Source organism: Ictalurus furcatus, chromosome 3 (genome assembly GCF_023375685.1).
Source record: "Ictalurus furcatus strain D&B chromosome 3, Billie_1.0, whole genome shotgun sequence".
Classification (NCBI taxonomy): domain Eukaryota; kingdom Metazoa; phylum Chordata; class Actinopteri; order Siluriformes; family Ictaluridae; genus Ictalurus; species Ictalurus furcatus.
The window spans coordinates 29663079-29678774 of NC_071257.1; the positions used below are offsets into that span (position 1 = coordinate 29663079).

Genomic DNA, 15696 nt, shown 5'->3' on the forward strand with positions numbered 1-15696 from the left:
AGGGTAATATAATGATATTATGAAGTAGGAAGTACAGTAAACCATTTTACAAGCAGTATAACTATATATAAAATAGAGATATAGAGCAAATATGAAAATAAAATATAAACCAGAAATACAGAAAAATAACTTACTCATAATTCAGATGGTGAAGATTCTTGTCTCGCAAGGAAGGCCTTAATTTTAAGAGAAAACCATGAGGAGCCATTTATAAGGGTAGCTGAGTCAAGCTGCCCCCGTGAGATAAGAGTGAGACCAAGGTCTCTCTAAATTGTTTTGTCTCTCTCCACTTTCGAACCTAATGGTAAATTGGAAAGGCCTTTTTCAAAACATAATGGTAATGTAGATGAGCTCTTTTTTAACCCTACTGGTATTGATATCATAGTCTTTCTGAAATATATTGGTTATCTACTGTGTAAATACAGTATAAATACTGGAGCTTGAGCTCTGGGTGTCAGATCACTTCTGAGAATTCTCATCGGTGTGGATCTCGTGTGGTGGAACGGAACCAATAAATCTGGACCCTTGCTTCTTCTCACTCACGGCTGGTGTCTTTTTTTCTATCTCCAACTGGGTTTACAGATGTGAGTATTTGCTTCTATGTTGAATTTTAAGTGTTTTTGGGTAATAGGCTAAATTTGGGCCAGCATTTAGCGACTCAGATGGGACTGGGCTAAGATCTATATGTCTGTAATCTCTCCCGTGGGACTTCACTCTCTAAGCAACAGATAGGCCATATAGGAAGAAGGCATTGCAGACGCCTGTTATTTCAAAGCTCTGTCTTAGTGGTCTGTTGTTACGATTGGGAAGCCCCCGGGGTGGGAAGAAAGACTAAAGTTGGTCTCCAAAAGAACCTTGGGTGAGTGAGAAGAGGTAAGAGAAGTATGAACCAATTGTAATTGTATAAGGGCTATGAATAAAGTTCATAAGACTGTTTAATGAAATTGTATGTGTTGTGTGAGTGAAAGTCCTGCAATACCGCTGGTTAAAAAATTCCAGGGCTGGATAGGAAGCAGGTGGATATGAGGCCTCAAACCCCAGATACCGGCCACGAGGTGGCGGCTGCATTGGTGGGGGACCCCTAATACCGCTGGATTGAGTCCAGATCTGGATAGAGAGGGGTATAAATCCTGGGCCCAGGTCTGGGTCACGCAACTCGGGGAAAGGACCCGTCAAGAGAAGCGTGCCTGGTGTATGAATGTGTATTAACAAATGTGTGCGTGATAATATAAATAGGTGTAACAGTGTGTGAATATAATATTGGTGTGAGAGCTTGCATGCGTGTGTGATAAACTCCAAAAATTAGTTTTGGAGATAAGTGTGAGTGAGTGTGTGTTCTTTTCTGTGCAGGCCTGCTTCTGTGTGAAAAAAAAAAAAAAAAAAAAAAACTATGTGTGTGCTCTTCAGAGTGAGCTTGGTAATGCAGAGCATTGTGAGATATTTTGCGGTTTTCGAATGGTTTGAATCTGGTACAGACTTTCTGTGAGTCGGGTGAGACTGTGTGTATTATAATTAATTTGGTATCAATAACTGCTGTATGAGTGTTTTAAAAATTGGGGAGCATGCAAGAACATTGTAAATATTTTAGACATCTGTCAGACTGCCCATTGTGTAAATAAGAACTTCTAGACCTGTAATATATAACAACATATTCCCAGATTGTGTGATCCAGGGAAAAAGGAAGACTGAAGGTGGAAAAAAGTGTGCATTTTCAGGCCCCAGAAGCCATTGTTGAGAAATGAGTGAGTCAGACGCTCGAAATGTGGAGGAAAAAGTCCATTTGGACCTTTCATTTATATTCTATAAATTAAGTTATAATAAAGGGTTTCTCTTTGATGGCGTGTGAGCAGAGAGATAAAAAAAAAAAGGAATAGTTTTCTGCAGGCCTAAAAGGAGGTCTTAGCCCAGATTATAGAATACATGGTTTGGTTTGTCATTCACACATACAGCCTTATAATCTCAATAGCTCAATTGTAGTTAGCTTGCTCTTTCAGCAGCCTTTGGGCTGTGGATAGTTCTATGGGAGATAAAAGGTAGTCGACACAGAGTGTTTCTTTTTTGTCTATATTGCTCGTTTCATTCGGTGCCTTGTCTATAAATCCTGCAGAGATGTTAGGTATAATATTTGTAGTATTTTAGTAACTATTGTTATTCAACTTGAAGTTAGTAAGTTATAAAAATTGTGTTCACAATTATGGTAATTAAGTACATAACACTTAAATTCCTTTTAAATAATGTGGAAAAACTAGTTGGAACAACATGATTTTTATGAGTAATCAAGTTTAAAACTTGTGTTTATTATACAGATTATTAAATGAGTTTTAATTGAATACATTTGACTGTAGAGGTAAAGGTGATTTCTCCAACTCAGTGTGGTTCGTTGGTTGAAATTAATTTAAAGTTGTCATAACTCAAAAATGATTGGTGTTTTGCAAAACTGTCTGTGTGGTTCGCCTGAAAGAGTTTTATGTGTGTTTATTGTTCGTTTAGTATTATGGTGTTACTGTGCGTGTTCCAAATTATGGGGGAGGGACTCTGTCTGGCCTGGCTCCTAAGTCTCCTGGCATGACACCAGACTGGATTGAGACCGTGTTGCGCGGACTGTATACAGTTCCATATTTATTTCCATATAGTGTACACAGCTGGTCAAAAGCATGCGTGCTCCAAAGCATTCTTTTAATTTTAGTATTCCGTGTGATTCCCTGTTTGGAAACTGAATGAAAGTGTTTTGAATTCCATGATGACGTTCATCTAAACACAGAGCGCGCGAGAGAGGGAGAGAGCGCGTGCGAGAGATTTTTTTTTCTTCCCCTTTTTACAATCCTTTAGTTATCAAACTTCACACTACACATTAAAGTCAAGGTGACTCAATATATAAATAAATGCTTAAACATATTTCTGTAAAAATTAAAATCAATCAGTATTTTTTGATGTTATCAGTCCGGAGAGAACTTTAATAGTAGTGTATGTGTTGTGCCACGTTGTTTCTTCTGCACAGGCATATCGACATCTTTGCCTGACTAATGATAAAATTGATCAGCTGACATTTGAACCCGTTCCTTGTGAGTGATGTACTTAACAAATTAATAATAAAAAAAAAAACCCTGAAAAGTAAAACAGACCCGAGGTTACAGTCTCTGCCTGATCACAAGGACCAATGTGGTCCGTATCGTAGCCTAAACATTTGGTTTTAGAGAGCACTGTACCTTCACAGCAGTAATAAATGTAAGTAAGTCCAGTGAACTGACTCGCTAACAAGAGCTGGAATAGCCATAATTACGGGTACGTGTCTATACATTGTTAAGTAGTGTAAGCAGTGTAAGTGTGAATTCTTCTGGCGTGTGGTATTCATGTTGCATAATGATGAATAATTTCTGCATATTTTCTCTTTAAATGCTGGTTATGTCCAGTGATGAGTAATTAGTAAGATCAGATGGCAGTAGTAGTCTGCACATTTTGAACTCTCTGTAAGGTGTTGTACGCCTGTTACAGATGTGGTATCTGAGTCCGTAACATTAGAATAAGGTGGTGATTACTTAATGTGGAATTCGGGTTTTGCAGGGAGTACGAGTATCTGGATTAGGCAGCCTTGCATAATGGTTCCTTTTGCTGACATGTTGTGCTGATGTGAGTTTGTGAGTTAGTTTAATTACAGTCTCTTTGCAACAGTGTAGTTTGAAGTGATTTGTTTCTTTTCTGAACCGTAGATTGGTGAATAGAATAAAGTAGTTGTGTAAATATATATATATATATATATATATATATATATATATATATATATATATATATATATATATATATATATATATATATATGGTGTGCTATGGATATGTCATACAAAGTATACGAGTTGCAATATTTAAATAATACAGAGCAGTGGTCACAAACTCGAGGAATGGAGCATATACTGCACAATCTATGAAGTGAATTGTTAAATCGTTATACGGTAGCTATGACTGAGCTGTGAACTGGATGCAGGTGTGTGTGATCTGGGAATTGCAGTCCATGGCAGCCATGTTTGTGGACCGCAGTGCAGGATGGGAAATGTGGTTTGTGGCATGAGTAGATTTAACACTACCTTAATATGGTCAAATACAGTTTAAATGGAATGGATACATTTATAGAAGGAATCTTATGCCTTTTCACAAATGGGCGCTCAGCCAAGGAAACAAGGCCTAGGTCTGGGGCATAAATTGAACATTTAATGATGGGTTTTGCAGTTGTGTGTTCCCAGATGTCTGTCTCCGGTTTCCAAAGTGGGCAGTGATGATGCCACCCCTCATCCTGAACGCGGTAACATACCTAGCACATTATGGGCTACATAAGGTTGAAGCACGGCAAGTAACATATACACTGTATTAAGCTAAAGTGAAGTATAGTCATCCTGTGTCCTGTAAACAATATCCTCCATCCTCAGAAAAGGATGAAGGAACATGCCCACTTAGTCTAGCATTATTACCGTAAGCTGTAATACCAATACCAATAAATTTGGGCCAGCAAGTTCTTATGTCAGTCATTATTCTTCTTAATACAGTGCACTTGACAAACTTCTTGGAGGAATCAGCTGTTGCTTTGGTGAGTGATCAGTTTTTGAATCTGAAGTTACTCCAGCACATCATGTCATTAACCAAATCAATCATTGTTGAGACGGAGTGTATTGTTGCTAAACAGTTGATTTCTACACAAATTAAAAAAGGAGGTAAACATTAAATGAACACTGAAATGAAAAACTCTTTTCAAAGTACCACAAAACATTAGAAGCAATGCCAAGTGTACTGATGGCTTTGAAGACCAGATTAACACTTGGCGCTTCAACCACAATGTGTGAAAATTCATTTCCAGTTTGGAGGAATGTATTCACAGACCACAGATGTTCTATGCGCCACACATGTAAGGCCCAGCTCATTCAGCTTGCGTTTGAGAAGGAACTCACACACAACTGTCTACATGAGTGGAAAGATAAAGGAACCTTAGTTAGGTTAGTTTTAGTTAAAGGTCACAATAGTTAAAGAAAAGGAAAAAAAAGAAATACACAATAGATGATTTCACATAAAAGCTGAATGACACTGTTTTGTCCTGCTGAAGGAGTTTATAGACATTCAAAATACAATCAGCCTTTTATAATCATTTTCATCAAGTCCCTTAAAAGTCTTTATTATGAATTAAAGTCAACCAGAAGATACTGTTTTTACAACATTATCAATACGAGGAAAAGACAGAGAAAAGTTCATATCAACAAATCAGTATTATAGTTAATGTTTCAGCCTGCATCACTGCTATTCATTCCTGTTATGGCTGCCCATGCTGGCTTATAGATTGCTTTAAAAAATTGCTTATAATCACTAGTCCAATTTCCTGAAAATAATTCCGTCACCATGGAATACTTGGAAGTAATCCATTTAATTGTGGATTTTAATAACACTAAATCTAGAAGAATAATTTTGTTTAATTGAAAATACAATAATCTGTGGCCTCGCTGTCACACATCATTTTTAGTATCATTACAAAAAAGTAACACAGTCAAAGTAGATCTGAGACTATATTATTACTTTAAAAGCAAATCTGGTCATGTTGTTTAAAACAGGTTACGAATCTTTCTGTAAGCTGCCTTTAGATAATTGAGTATCCTTTCAAACAGTGAGATTTTTCTTTCAGCATACCATCGGGCCTTTGTCTCATATGCCACCAGAACATTCTTTCTTTCTCTCTCAAAGGCTTCTCCTTCAAACTTCGCCCTCAGGTCTTCTATCTCCTTCAGTCTCTGTGCTTCATTCTCCTTCAGGATCCGCTGTTTCTCTGCTTCTATCACTCTCTCTGCCTCCTGAAGCATCTCTGTAGTGTAATAATCTCCACCATTTACAGTGACCATTTTATCAATCTGGTCCAGGAGCTGGATGACTTGTTCTGGATTCTGATCTTCATTATTGAACACATGGTATCCACCTTTGCATTTCTTGATGAAACTCAAAAGATCTGAATTGTTGCGTACAAACTGATGAATATTTTTCCCCTTTAGTCGATCTCCATGAGTGAAGAGAGCCATGGTGTAACTGGAAGACTTTTCCCCAAAAATTGCTTGAAAAAGCTTAACTGTTTTTTCTTCTTCATCTGTAAATCTACCTATTTGAATCACAACTAAAAAGACATGAGGTCCTGGGGCAGAGAATGGAATGCACAGCTTAATCCGACTGACCACCTCGTCTTCAGATAACTGAGTGTCAAACAGTCCTGGAGAGTCAATAACAGACACTTTTCTACCATATATACTTTCATGGACTTTCTCGCACATTGAGGTTACAGATGAAGATGAGGTCTCAGATTCAAAAGCCTTTTTTCCGAGGATGGTGTTTCCTGTTGCGCTCTTGCCAACACCGGTCTTTCCAATCAGCAAGATCCGAAGGTCATTGTTGAATTCTGTTACTGTTAGAACATGAAATTAGTTTCATCTCTTGGTACACTTTTGGAATATTTTTTTTCTTACATTATTATACATACCTTGCTCACTTGAAGAGCTGCTCTGTTGCTTCAAAATGTATTGGAAAATGGCATTTTGAGTGGACTATGTCAGATATACAATGTAAATACTAAAGCAACTTGGTAAGTACAAAATTGATTCAACATACTGGTGAAAACAGAATCCAGATATTTAGTGGAGACATGCAGCACCAACATAAAGTAAATACTATATTTAGTTCATTTTCATGTAGTTGCATAATTGGGAGCAAATATCTTCATGGGTAGGGCATTCATGGTTTATTTACCATGTTCATTAGCTAATTATAGCTAATCTTGGATTCATGGACAAGCATCAATGTGTCCTTACCTATTTAAAACAAGGTGCTTTTTTTCTAACCGTAACCCTAACCGCTTTGTGACAATGTCCACTGTTAAAAGCGCTTTACATATAAAATTTAATTGAAATGAATAAGATGGAGTATTCAATAACTGCTATGCACTATTTAATGCTAGGCTGCATGTCCCTTTCTTGCACATAATGTAACTTTAGGTTTAATAATAAAAGTATTATGTTAGTCATGATATTTCAACTTACGTGAATCCCAAAAGCTGCCACAAGCACAAAACATCCCAACAGTATAGGAGAAAGCAGCCAGGTCTTGTACTTCTTTACTTGTTCTGTGTGCTCACTTTCGGAAGCTGTAAGAGAGTCAAAGAAATTATATGTTCAGGCTCAGGGACGTTTCTAGGATTTGAAAACATCAGGGGCTAAATTGGGTGGGCTTATTCTCCCCAAGAATAACGTGCTGCAAGAACAATTTTTATGCAATAGATCAAAGTAATTCTTGCAACTTTATCATATGAGACCAATCAAGGAAAAGCATAAGGCAGTAATTTCAATACAGATTTTTAATATTTATTTGTAATTTTGCCAACATGATATCTCAGTGTGAATATTTAACTTGTTAATTTTGGGGGGAAAGATAAGCCCATGAAGGAAATGTGGTGAAAAATACCTTAATTGAAATGTAGAGTAAAATTAATAAAGAATATTACTAAACAGCTGTAAAGGGGATACAGAGAAAATGCTTTGCTAAAACGGCCATAAGAAGATTCCAACTCCTGAGTCTTCCAAGACGAGGGCTATAAAATGGAAGTGCTTTTTTGAATTGTTTCCTTTCATCGTCTGTTTATGTAATGATTCCTGTAAAGCCAGTACTAAAAGTTGTGATAGATATTTAAATAAATCATGACGCACAACAATATCACAAATGGATGGAAGCCCACTTCAAGCACTTTTATTCATTTCACCTTTCATTTCAGAGGGACAGTCTCACCTGACATCTTCAGTCGATGACGGCAATGACGGGGGGTGTCATGGGCAAGGAAGGGTGCACACTCAGAAAGGATGTGTTAATATCCTATGCACTTTTTTAGTTATTACTATTTCAACATGTTTTCCAATTATCTAATAAATGTGTTTAAAAAAAAAAGAGTCAGAGTCCCGAGGCGAGGAAACGAAATGACCACAGGTAAGTTAGCGTTCATCACTATATAGTGTTAATGCCGTTGAAAATGCCTGGCCGAGTTTGTGATATTTAAGCAGGGAGCTCTACAGTAACACAGCAAGTGATAATTAACTTTTCTTATTGCGACTGCTTCAAAAGTGAATATCGTACTGCTTCCTCAGTGTTGGCGTTACACTTCTAGTGTCATTAGTTAGCTCAGTAATGTCGAGGCCAAAAGTTCTTCACAAGGTTAACGTGACAAAAAGAGTGGATGGGGTTTTGGTTGTAATGTTTTACACTATCTCTGTAATGTAGGATGACTTAATTAGGTTGTGCAAAAAAAAAAAAAAAAAAAAAAAAAATTGTGTTGAGGTGCTAAAGGCAGGAAAATAAATATTCGCAAGTTAGCTTGATTTTCCTGGTGAGTCTACAGCACCATTTTGTTCATTAGGAGAGCAGAGGTCACATCTGCAAAATTACACAATTTGGGATTCTGTACACAACTTCTCAGTTAAAGCCCAAAGGCATTTGTCCATATTTTGTACCAAACAACTAACAAACAGTTTTTGCTCTTTTACAGCTTTTCAAATGGAAGGGAGTGGGACTCTTGTCTTCCCAGATGGCAGAGAGATTTGTACGAAGATGCAACAACTCCAATATGTGTTAAAGGTGTTGAAAGCAAGAAAAAATGTGTTGTCCGTAACTAGACACGCAGCTGTGTTAAAAATTAACACGTAATATATTTGAGATTTTATCATTTGGTTAATTCCACTAAGTTCCTGGGCAATTCCAGGCAAAAAAAACATCCAGGGCTAGACTAAAATTTAGATTTTAAAACGAGTCCTAATAAAATTAAATGGTGCAAGAAATAAAATATGCTAATAACAATAATTAATGTTTAGACACGATTAGGTTACTTTAGGCATTAGCTATAATACTAATCTAGACGTATGATCAAATTAATAGAAATGTAATTCGGACCTGCCATGGTACTTGTGGGTCTCGGAGTCTCTCAGCTGTGTGGCGCACACTGTCTCTCAGAGTTTCCCCTGAATGATCAGTTTCACTTTCCTTTCCTCTCACACAGCAGTATTTAAACAAAACAGGATTTGGGACGTCATCAAGCCGGAACTAGAGACAAATATTTCTCCCTTATTTCCTTGAAATCCATCCCAGATAGCAAAAAGATTCTGTGATGTTTCATTAAAGCGAATCTGTACATGTAAAATAAATACTGTACTAATAATATATATTTTAAAAAAATACTGTGATTTACTCACTTACAGGTACTCGACCGCCCCTAATGGGTATTTTACACATTACATTCACAAGCATAACGGAATTGTATTCCTTCCTTCCTTCCTTTCTTCCTTCCTTATGAGTTACTTAACATGTTGAACATGGAATCATGAAATTGCAGTAGCTTGAAACACATATTTTTCTCTCTTACACACTTCCCTCACACATTTTTTTTCACAAACGTTTTTCTCAAACATTTTATACTGTGTGTTTCCCCCCTCTCTCTTTTTCTCTCACACAAAATCTTGATTTCTCTGTGAGGTTTTGACAGTTCGTCCAGACCTTGTTTTTCACCCTCTTTGGTGAAATGATAGTAGTGTGATTGGAATTAGACTCAGGCAAATCTGTTCCTGGTTGTTCTTCCTGTACCGGAATTTCTGGGGCGTTATCAGGGATAGTAGTCACAAGTTGATCCTGACCATGAAATTCTTTGTGAAAGTCATCATCCAGTTTGACTGCAACAAAAGTTCATGGTGGAAACTCGGGTAATGTTCTGACACTAATCGTAGTCTTTTGATTGGCTGTTCTAACTTTCCAAAGATCAGACCAGGCTGGTTGCAGGTGTGACTCCAAATTAGGAACTGTAGTTCTTATGTCTGCCCATCATGAGCTGACCTTTGGGAGCAAGGGCATGGACACCAGTCTTGCAGTGTGCACACTGTATGGTACGGCATCCACTTTCAGGCAGATTTTAATGGGTTTAGTCTTTACTGATCCAAGTTCGGAAGAAGAGGTAGATTGAAGCTCTTCCAGCCTCTTGACTAAACCCATTGCAGTTACTGCAACACGGCCAAGGAGATTGTTTACATGGGACCAGTCACCACAGATGCTTTAAAACTATACTGCCTATCTTTGAAGGTAATCATAGCTGTGAACTGTCCTCTGCAGTACAATGTACCTCTGTGGCTCTCAAGTTTCACACCGACATTTTTCAGTTGTGGCTTGTACTTCAAAACAGAGGTTTTCTCAGAAATGACGCTGTTTTGTCAGCATCTGTATCAATTTTAAATTTTAATTTAAATCTATGTCTGTGCCTTGAGTGAGGAGTGTTACTATCCATGCACCACTTGGATGAGTTAACTCACCAAGGAAGTGTGTTACGTTGCTGCCCTCTTGTGGTTTGCTGACATCATGAACTTCTCGGCTTCAACAAACCTCAGTAAAGTGACCCTTTTTCCTACATTTTTGACACGCCACACTTTTTTGCAGGACACATGTCCCCTTTTCCATGATATCTTCCACAACTTTTACATCTCCACTCAGTTACATGCTCAGTCCAGTTTTGTTTCAAGCTCTCTGCTTCTTTCATCATGATGGCATTTCCTCCTCAAGTCAAATCAAGTCAAGTCAATTGGCTTTTATTGTCATTTCAACCATATACATCTGGTACATTACACAGTGAAACGAAACATACGAGGTGTGGCCACCTCAGTGATTTGAGCACTAAGGTTACCAGCCTGTTCACTGACATGTCCACAGACTTCTTCAGACTGTCCTGTTTCACGAGGTGTATGGCGTTTTTGAGAGTCAAGTCAGGCAATAATTGAAGCTTTTCTAACAAATTTCGATCTTGAATTCCAATCACAAGACTGTCATGAATATTTTCATCTTTAGCAGCACTGAAGTCCCATGTGTTCGCTAGCTCATGGAGGCTACGGATATATTCCTCGGCGATATTACCTGGCTTTTGAGCCCTCATCTGAAAACGTGCTCATTCATGAATGACATTAACTTGGGTACAAAGTAGTCGTCAAGCTTCTTGATTACAGTATCACAGTCCTCTCTTTCTTAATTTCTGAATGTAAATGTCTGATTCACTGTTTGGTTTCTTTTCCTATCAAATAAAGCAACAAAAAGACCTGTACTTCAGCCTCTTCTTTGTCCAGTTTGGTAGCTATCCTGTAGCTCTCTGATGCCATTCTGGCCATTGTTCGGCATGGCTAAAATCAAAATTGTCTGGGGGCTGAATCTATGCCATTATGTTAATGGCACTCCACTTCTGACATCATGTGATGTCTCATTAATTATTCAAATACAACAACCAATGGCATGTCTCCAGCAGCAGACCTTTCAATATTATTAAATGTTTGTGTTAGAAGTAGTTTTGATTATTAAAATTACAATATGCAGTTTGGGTGTAGCATGATGTATAGATATAAATCATATAAGACTGTAATACAATAAGCATACATTATTGTAGGTTTATGTCATACGTCATTCCTTTGTGCAGCTGCACACTGCATGCAATCTCAAAATCTAATTTTGATGGTTTTGTGCAGCAAAGCCATATGGTCACCGATTTGGATGATGCTCCTGCACCTTCAAAATGGCAGTGCACATTAAATAAGAATTTACACCAGTATTTGGTTGAAGAAACAGCAGGACAAATGGACAATGACAAGTCAGAGCTATTAAAGCTTTATTACATTGCACTTGACACACTTCTTAGAGGAATCAGCTGTTGCTTTGGTGAGTGATCAGTTTTTGAATCTGAAGTTACTCCAGCACATCATGTCATTAACCAAATCAACCATTGTTGAGACGGAGTGTATTGTTGCTAAACAGTTGATTTCTACACAAATTAAAAAAGGAGGTAAACATTAAATGAACACTGAAATGAAAAACTCTTTTCAAAGTACCACAAAACATTAGAAGCAATGCCAAGTGTACTGATGGCTTTGAAGACCGGTTTAACACTTGGTGCTTCAACCACAATGTGCGAAAATGAGTGAAAAGATAAAGGAACCTTAGTTAGGTTAGTCTTAGTTAAAGGTCACAATAGTTAAAGAAAAGGAAAACATAGAAATACACAGTAGATGAGTTCACATAAAAGCTGAATGACACTGTTTTGTCCTGCTGAAGGAGTTTATAGAGACAGTCTCACCTTCAGTTTATGGGTGGTTGTCATGGGAAGGAACGGTGCACACTCAGAAAGGATGTGTTAATATCCTACTCGCTTTTTTAGTTATTACTATTCCAACATGTTTTCCAATTATCTAATAAATGTGTTAAAAAAAGAGTCATAGACTTGAGGTGAGGAAACGAAATGACCACAGGTAAGTTAGTGTTCATCACTATATAGTGTTAATGTCACTGAAAATGCCTGGCAGAGTTTGTGATATTTAGGCAGGGAGCTCTAGAGAAAATTTCATTGGTATTTATTGGAAAACAGTAACACAGCAAGTGATAATTATCTTTACTGATCGCGACTGCTTCAAAAGTGAATATCATACTGCTTCCTCAGTGTTGGCGTTACACTTCTAGTGTCATGTGTTTATGTTGGCTGTGAACTATGGACTGAGGTTATTCTATATTTTTCTGAGTCTGTATCTTGTCTGAGGCTCCGAGTTAGGGTTAGCTACATGGATGCTTTCACCAATCACAGTAGGGATGAGTGATGCTAACATAGACGCTCATTTGAGTTGATAACATTCACGGTAGCCGGAACTCACAGCGGTCACGCCCACTGAGTGGCAAAAAGACTGAGTGGCTGCATTATTGTACAGCATGAATTCCACTAAGACACAGAAAAAACGCATCTAAAATGGGGAAAAAGCTGTTGTGCGATTGGTGTTCTTGTCATTTTAATTTCTCCAACAAATCCCGCCTTAAAGTAGGACCAAGCATCAAGGCCTTTGTTTTGTATGCCTTCAGCGGATATTTTACTCATCAGCGGATATTTTACCAGCCATAGGGTCATTTCCTGCTCCATGTGAGGTTCATTCTCTCACTCTGCTACTCTCTGTCCCTGGACTGCATACCATATATCGCAAAAACATCTCGCCCACTAACCTTGCCAACCTAACCATAGCACCATAGCGTCAAATAATCTTTCTCGTCCCACCAGCCAAATGAATCTCCCAGATAGCGCTGACCTCCTCTCTATATTAACTTCAATGTATCCACATGTCCACAGATAAGATGTACATTTCTTCACTGTTGTAATATATGTAGTGACAGTCATTCCAAGACTATTTGTCCCCACAGGTTCAAGCAGCTTCTACCAGCCCTTCAAACAATGAATAGACATCCGTATACATCCATCAATGGCCATAAACTGTCCATTTTCTTTTCATCCTAATCACTGCTTTGTAAATTTCCTCATAAGCAATCTCACACAAGGGTTTCTGGCCAGGCTTAAATATTACCAAGAGTGTCCAAGAATCTGTTGCAGTCTGTAATATATTTGTCACATTATAACTGACCTCATTAAATATTATATTTTCCCTGACAATTAAACCTCCTTTGATTTCTAATACTGCATCAGACTAGGTTTTAGCTCTTGCATTAGAGTTATATAGATGAGTCTTGTGTTTAAAAAAGTATATTATGTGCTTTTGATCGCCAGTAAAACTGATTCACCAGTGGAATACAAGATGGCCCACAAGAGGCGAGGCAAGGCACTAATCTTCAACCATGAAAATTTTCAATATTTAAATAAACGCCGTGGCACAAATAAAGACAGAGACAATCTCAGAGAAAGGTGCACACTCACAAACATTCAAACAAATATGATAGTGCCATTTTTCGAAAAAGCAATACTGACTAGATAACTGTTTTCTCTGTTTATGTAAAATTTCAAGTGTCCTGTAAATCTCTGGTAAATTTTATCCTGAGAACAAAGTATGTATTTTCAGAGTGTCACGATCTCCCCTTCTGGCAGCGCGCTCGGAGAGATGAGAGGGCGTGCGCATACACGAGCTACGTGCACGAGTGCTCAGCGAGCGCATGCTCTTTGGATGTTGACAACCGTGACATTGTTTACTGTGGACATGTGTGTTTGTTTTGTTTCTGTTTTGTCTGCTCCCTGTTTTGTCATTGGTTGTTGTTCGGGGATGTGGCTTTATTGTTTTCAGCTGCCAGCGCTTAGAGCTGATTATATTTGGGATATATACCGCTCGCGTCCCTGTACACCTCGCGGAGTATTAGATATAGTTAGTATAGTCAGATACGTTGTCCATGTTATGTTCCTTGATAAATTTAGTTAGGTTAAACTTTAGATTAGTAGATTTAATCCACGCTGGTTTTTGCGCTCCCAGTTCACAGTACTAGTTCATGTTTCTTGTTTTGTGTTTTGATTCTGTTTTCTGTGACTGTGACTTTGATTCATGCTTTGCCCCGTTTATGCCTGTTTGCCGATCGCCTGACCTTTTGCCTGTCTTGACTACGTTTTTGGATTACGATTTGGATTTGTCTGCCTGCACTTTAATAAATAAATACGTCTTTACCTGCACCTGCTTCCGTACTCTACTCCCTTACGTCTCGCAATGTGACACAGAGAGGGAAAAATACCCCAATTTATTTTCTATTTGGTTCCAAGCTTTAAAGATTAAACTACCTAAAATTAGTCATAAAAAATAAAATTAACTTAGTTTTGCTACTTGTATTTCAGATTTCAAGACTTAGGGTTTGAAATGAACCCACATAATGACAAAAGTAAGAAGGAAGTGCTAGAGGAAATACGTAAAGGTACAATCCTCTTGAACTTCAACATGTTTCTGAGAACTGATTTGTTTATTGTAAATTGTGTTGTACAGTGTCAACATTGTGAACTTTTTAAACTACAGCTGCCACAGCCAACCACGAGGATGCCGACTGTTTTGTCTGCATTTTCCTAACTCATGGGGAAGAAGGGCAAATTTATGCCAAGGATGATAAGATTAAGATTAAGGAAATAACAGATTACTTCAGAGGAGATCAGTGCAAGAGCCTTGTAGGGAAGCCCAAGATCTTCATCTTCCAGGTGACTGTGATGCCATTTAATAGCAATTCAAAATACTGGACTACTTATACCATCAGTCATTTCATTACATTAGCAGGAAACTATACATATATACATGCTGTAGTTTTATATATATATATATATATATATATATATATATATATATATATATATATATATGATAATCTGTGAATAAACACTAATCACATTCCAAATAAATTACGATAAAACCAAACTTTGTGAATGCAGGCGTGCGCTGGTGAGAAACATGAAGATGCTGTGACCAGCATGATGACAAAGGGCAGTGATGATGAGGAAGCAGATCAAATCTACACCATCCCAGAAGGGGCAGATTTCCTCATGTGTTACTCTGTAGCAGAGGGTAGGTATGAAAAAAAAGATTGATCAAAATTCTGGCTATTTTAAGGGAGTCAGATAATTTGACTCAGTTCACCAATAAAAGCTGACTCTTGTAGCTCCCAAATGTTTCATTGCCATTTTTCTCTGAGCACAGTGTGGGATATAAAATAAGATAAGATAATACTTTATTAATCCCCAGATGGAGAAATTAGGGTGTCACAGCAGCAGCCGAAAAAAAAAGAAAAGAAAAAAAAGAAGAGTTAAAAGAGATAGTAAGGAGAACAATACAGGGATATATAAAGAGTATATACAGGATGTATACATATGTATAGACATAAGCGCAAACTCTAT

The 15696-nt window shown here is 37.7% G+C and overlaps 2 protein-coding genes across 4 annotated transcripts; one reads left to right on the forward strand and one right to left on the reverse strand.

Moving 5' to 3' along the window:
• Window positions 1-4328: 4328 nt before the first annotated feature.
• On the reverse strand, window positions 4329-9271 carry LOC128606015 (GTPase IMAP family member 7). 3 transcript variants are annotated; one of them, XM_053621960.1, is made up of 4 exons: window positions 8946-9271; window positions 7052-7155; window positions 6496-6559; window positions 4329-6420 (listed from the first exon to the last, which is right to left on the reverse strand). In XM_053621960.1, the coding sequence occupies exons 1-4, from the start codon at window positions 8950-8952 to the stop codon at window positions 5576-5578; spliced, it is 1020 nt and encodes a 339-aa protein (XP_053477935.1). In that variant the 5' UTR covers window positions 8953-9271; the 3' UTR covers window positions 4329-5575. The 3 variants fall into 3 exon arrangements, with proteins under 3 accessions (XP_053477935.1, XP_053477937.1, XP_053477936.1); XM_053621962.1 differs by having other exon boundaries at window positions 6496-6523; window positions 8946-9269; XM_053621961.1 differs by lacking the exon at window positions 8946-9271 and adding an exon at window positions 7794-8870.
• A 4098-nt stretch (window positions 9272-13369) lies between these two features.
• Window positions 13370-15442, forward strand: LOC128606018 (caspase-6-like). Its single transcript, XM_053621964.1, has 4 exons — window positions 13370-13746; window positions 14656-14732; window positions 14831-15006; window positions 15235-15442. The coding sequence occupies exons 1-4, from the start codon at window positions 13565-13567 to the stop codon at window positions 15388-15390; spliced, it is 591 nt and encodes a 196-aa protein (XP_053477939.1). The 5' UTR covers window positions 13370-13564; the 3' UTR covers window positions 15391-15442.
• Window positions 15443-15696: the final 254 nt, after the last annotated feature.

Excerpts from the sequence above, each read along its gene's own strand:
- LOC128606015 (XM_053621960.1), bottom strand. Across the intron at positions 6,560-7,051 it reads TGGCAGCTTTTGGGATTCAC|TCCACTCAAAATGCCATTTT; the intron begins GTAAGTTGAAAT and ends TATCTGACATAG. Across the intron at positions 6,421-6,495 it reads CAGCTCTTCAAGTGAGCAAG|TAACAGAATTCAACAATGAC; the intron begins GTATGTATAATA and ends ATGTTCTAACAG.
- LOC128606018 (XM_053621964.1), top strand. The coding sequence starts at position 13,565 with ATGAGTCTTGTGTTTAAAAAAGTATATTATGTGCTTTTGATCGCCAGT. Across the intron at positions 14,733-14,830 it reads GCTAGAGGAAATACGTAAAG|CTGCCACAGCCAACCACGAG; the intron begins GTACAATCCTCT and ends TTTAAACTACAG. Across the intron at positions 15,007-15,234 it reads CCAAGATCTTCATCTTCCAG|GCGTGCGCTGGTGAGAAACA; the intron begins GTGACTGTGATG and ends TTGTGAATGCAG.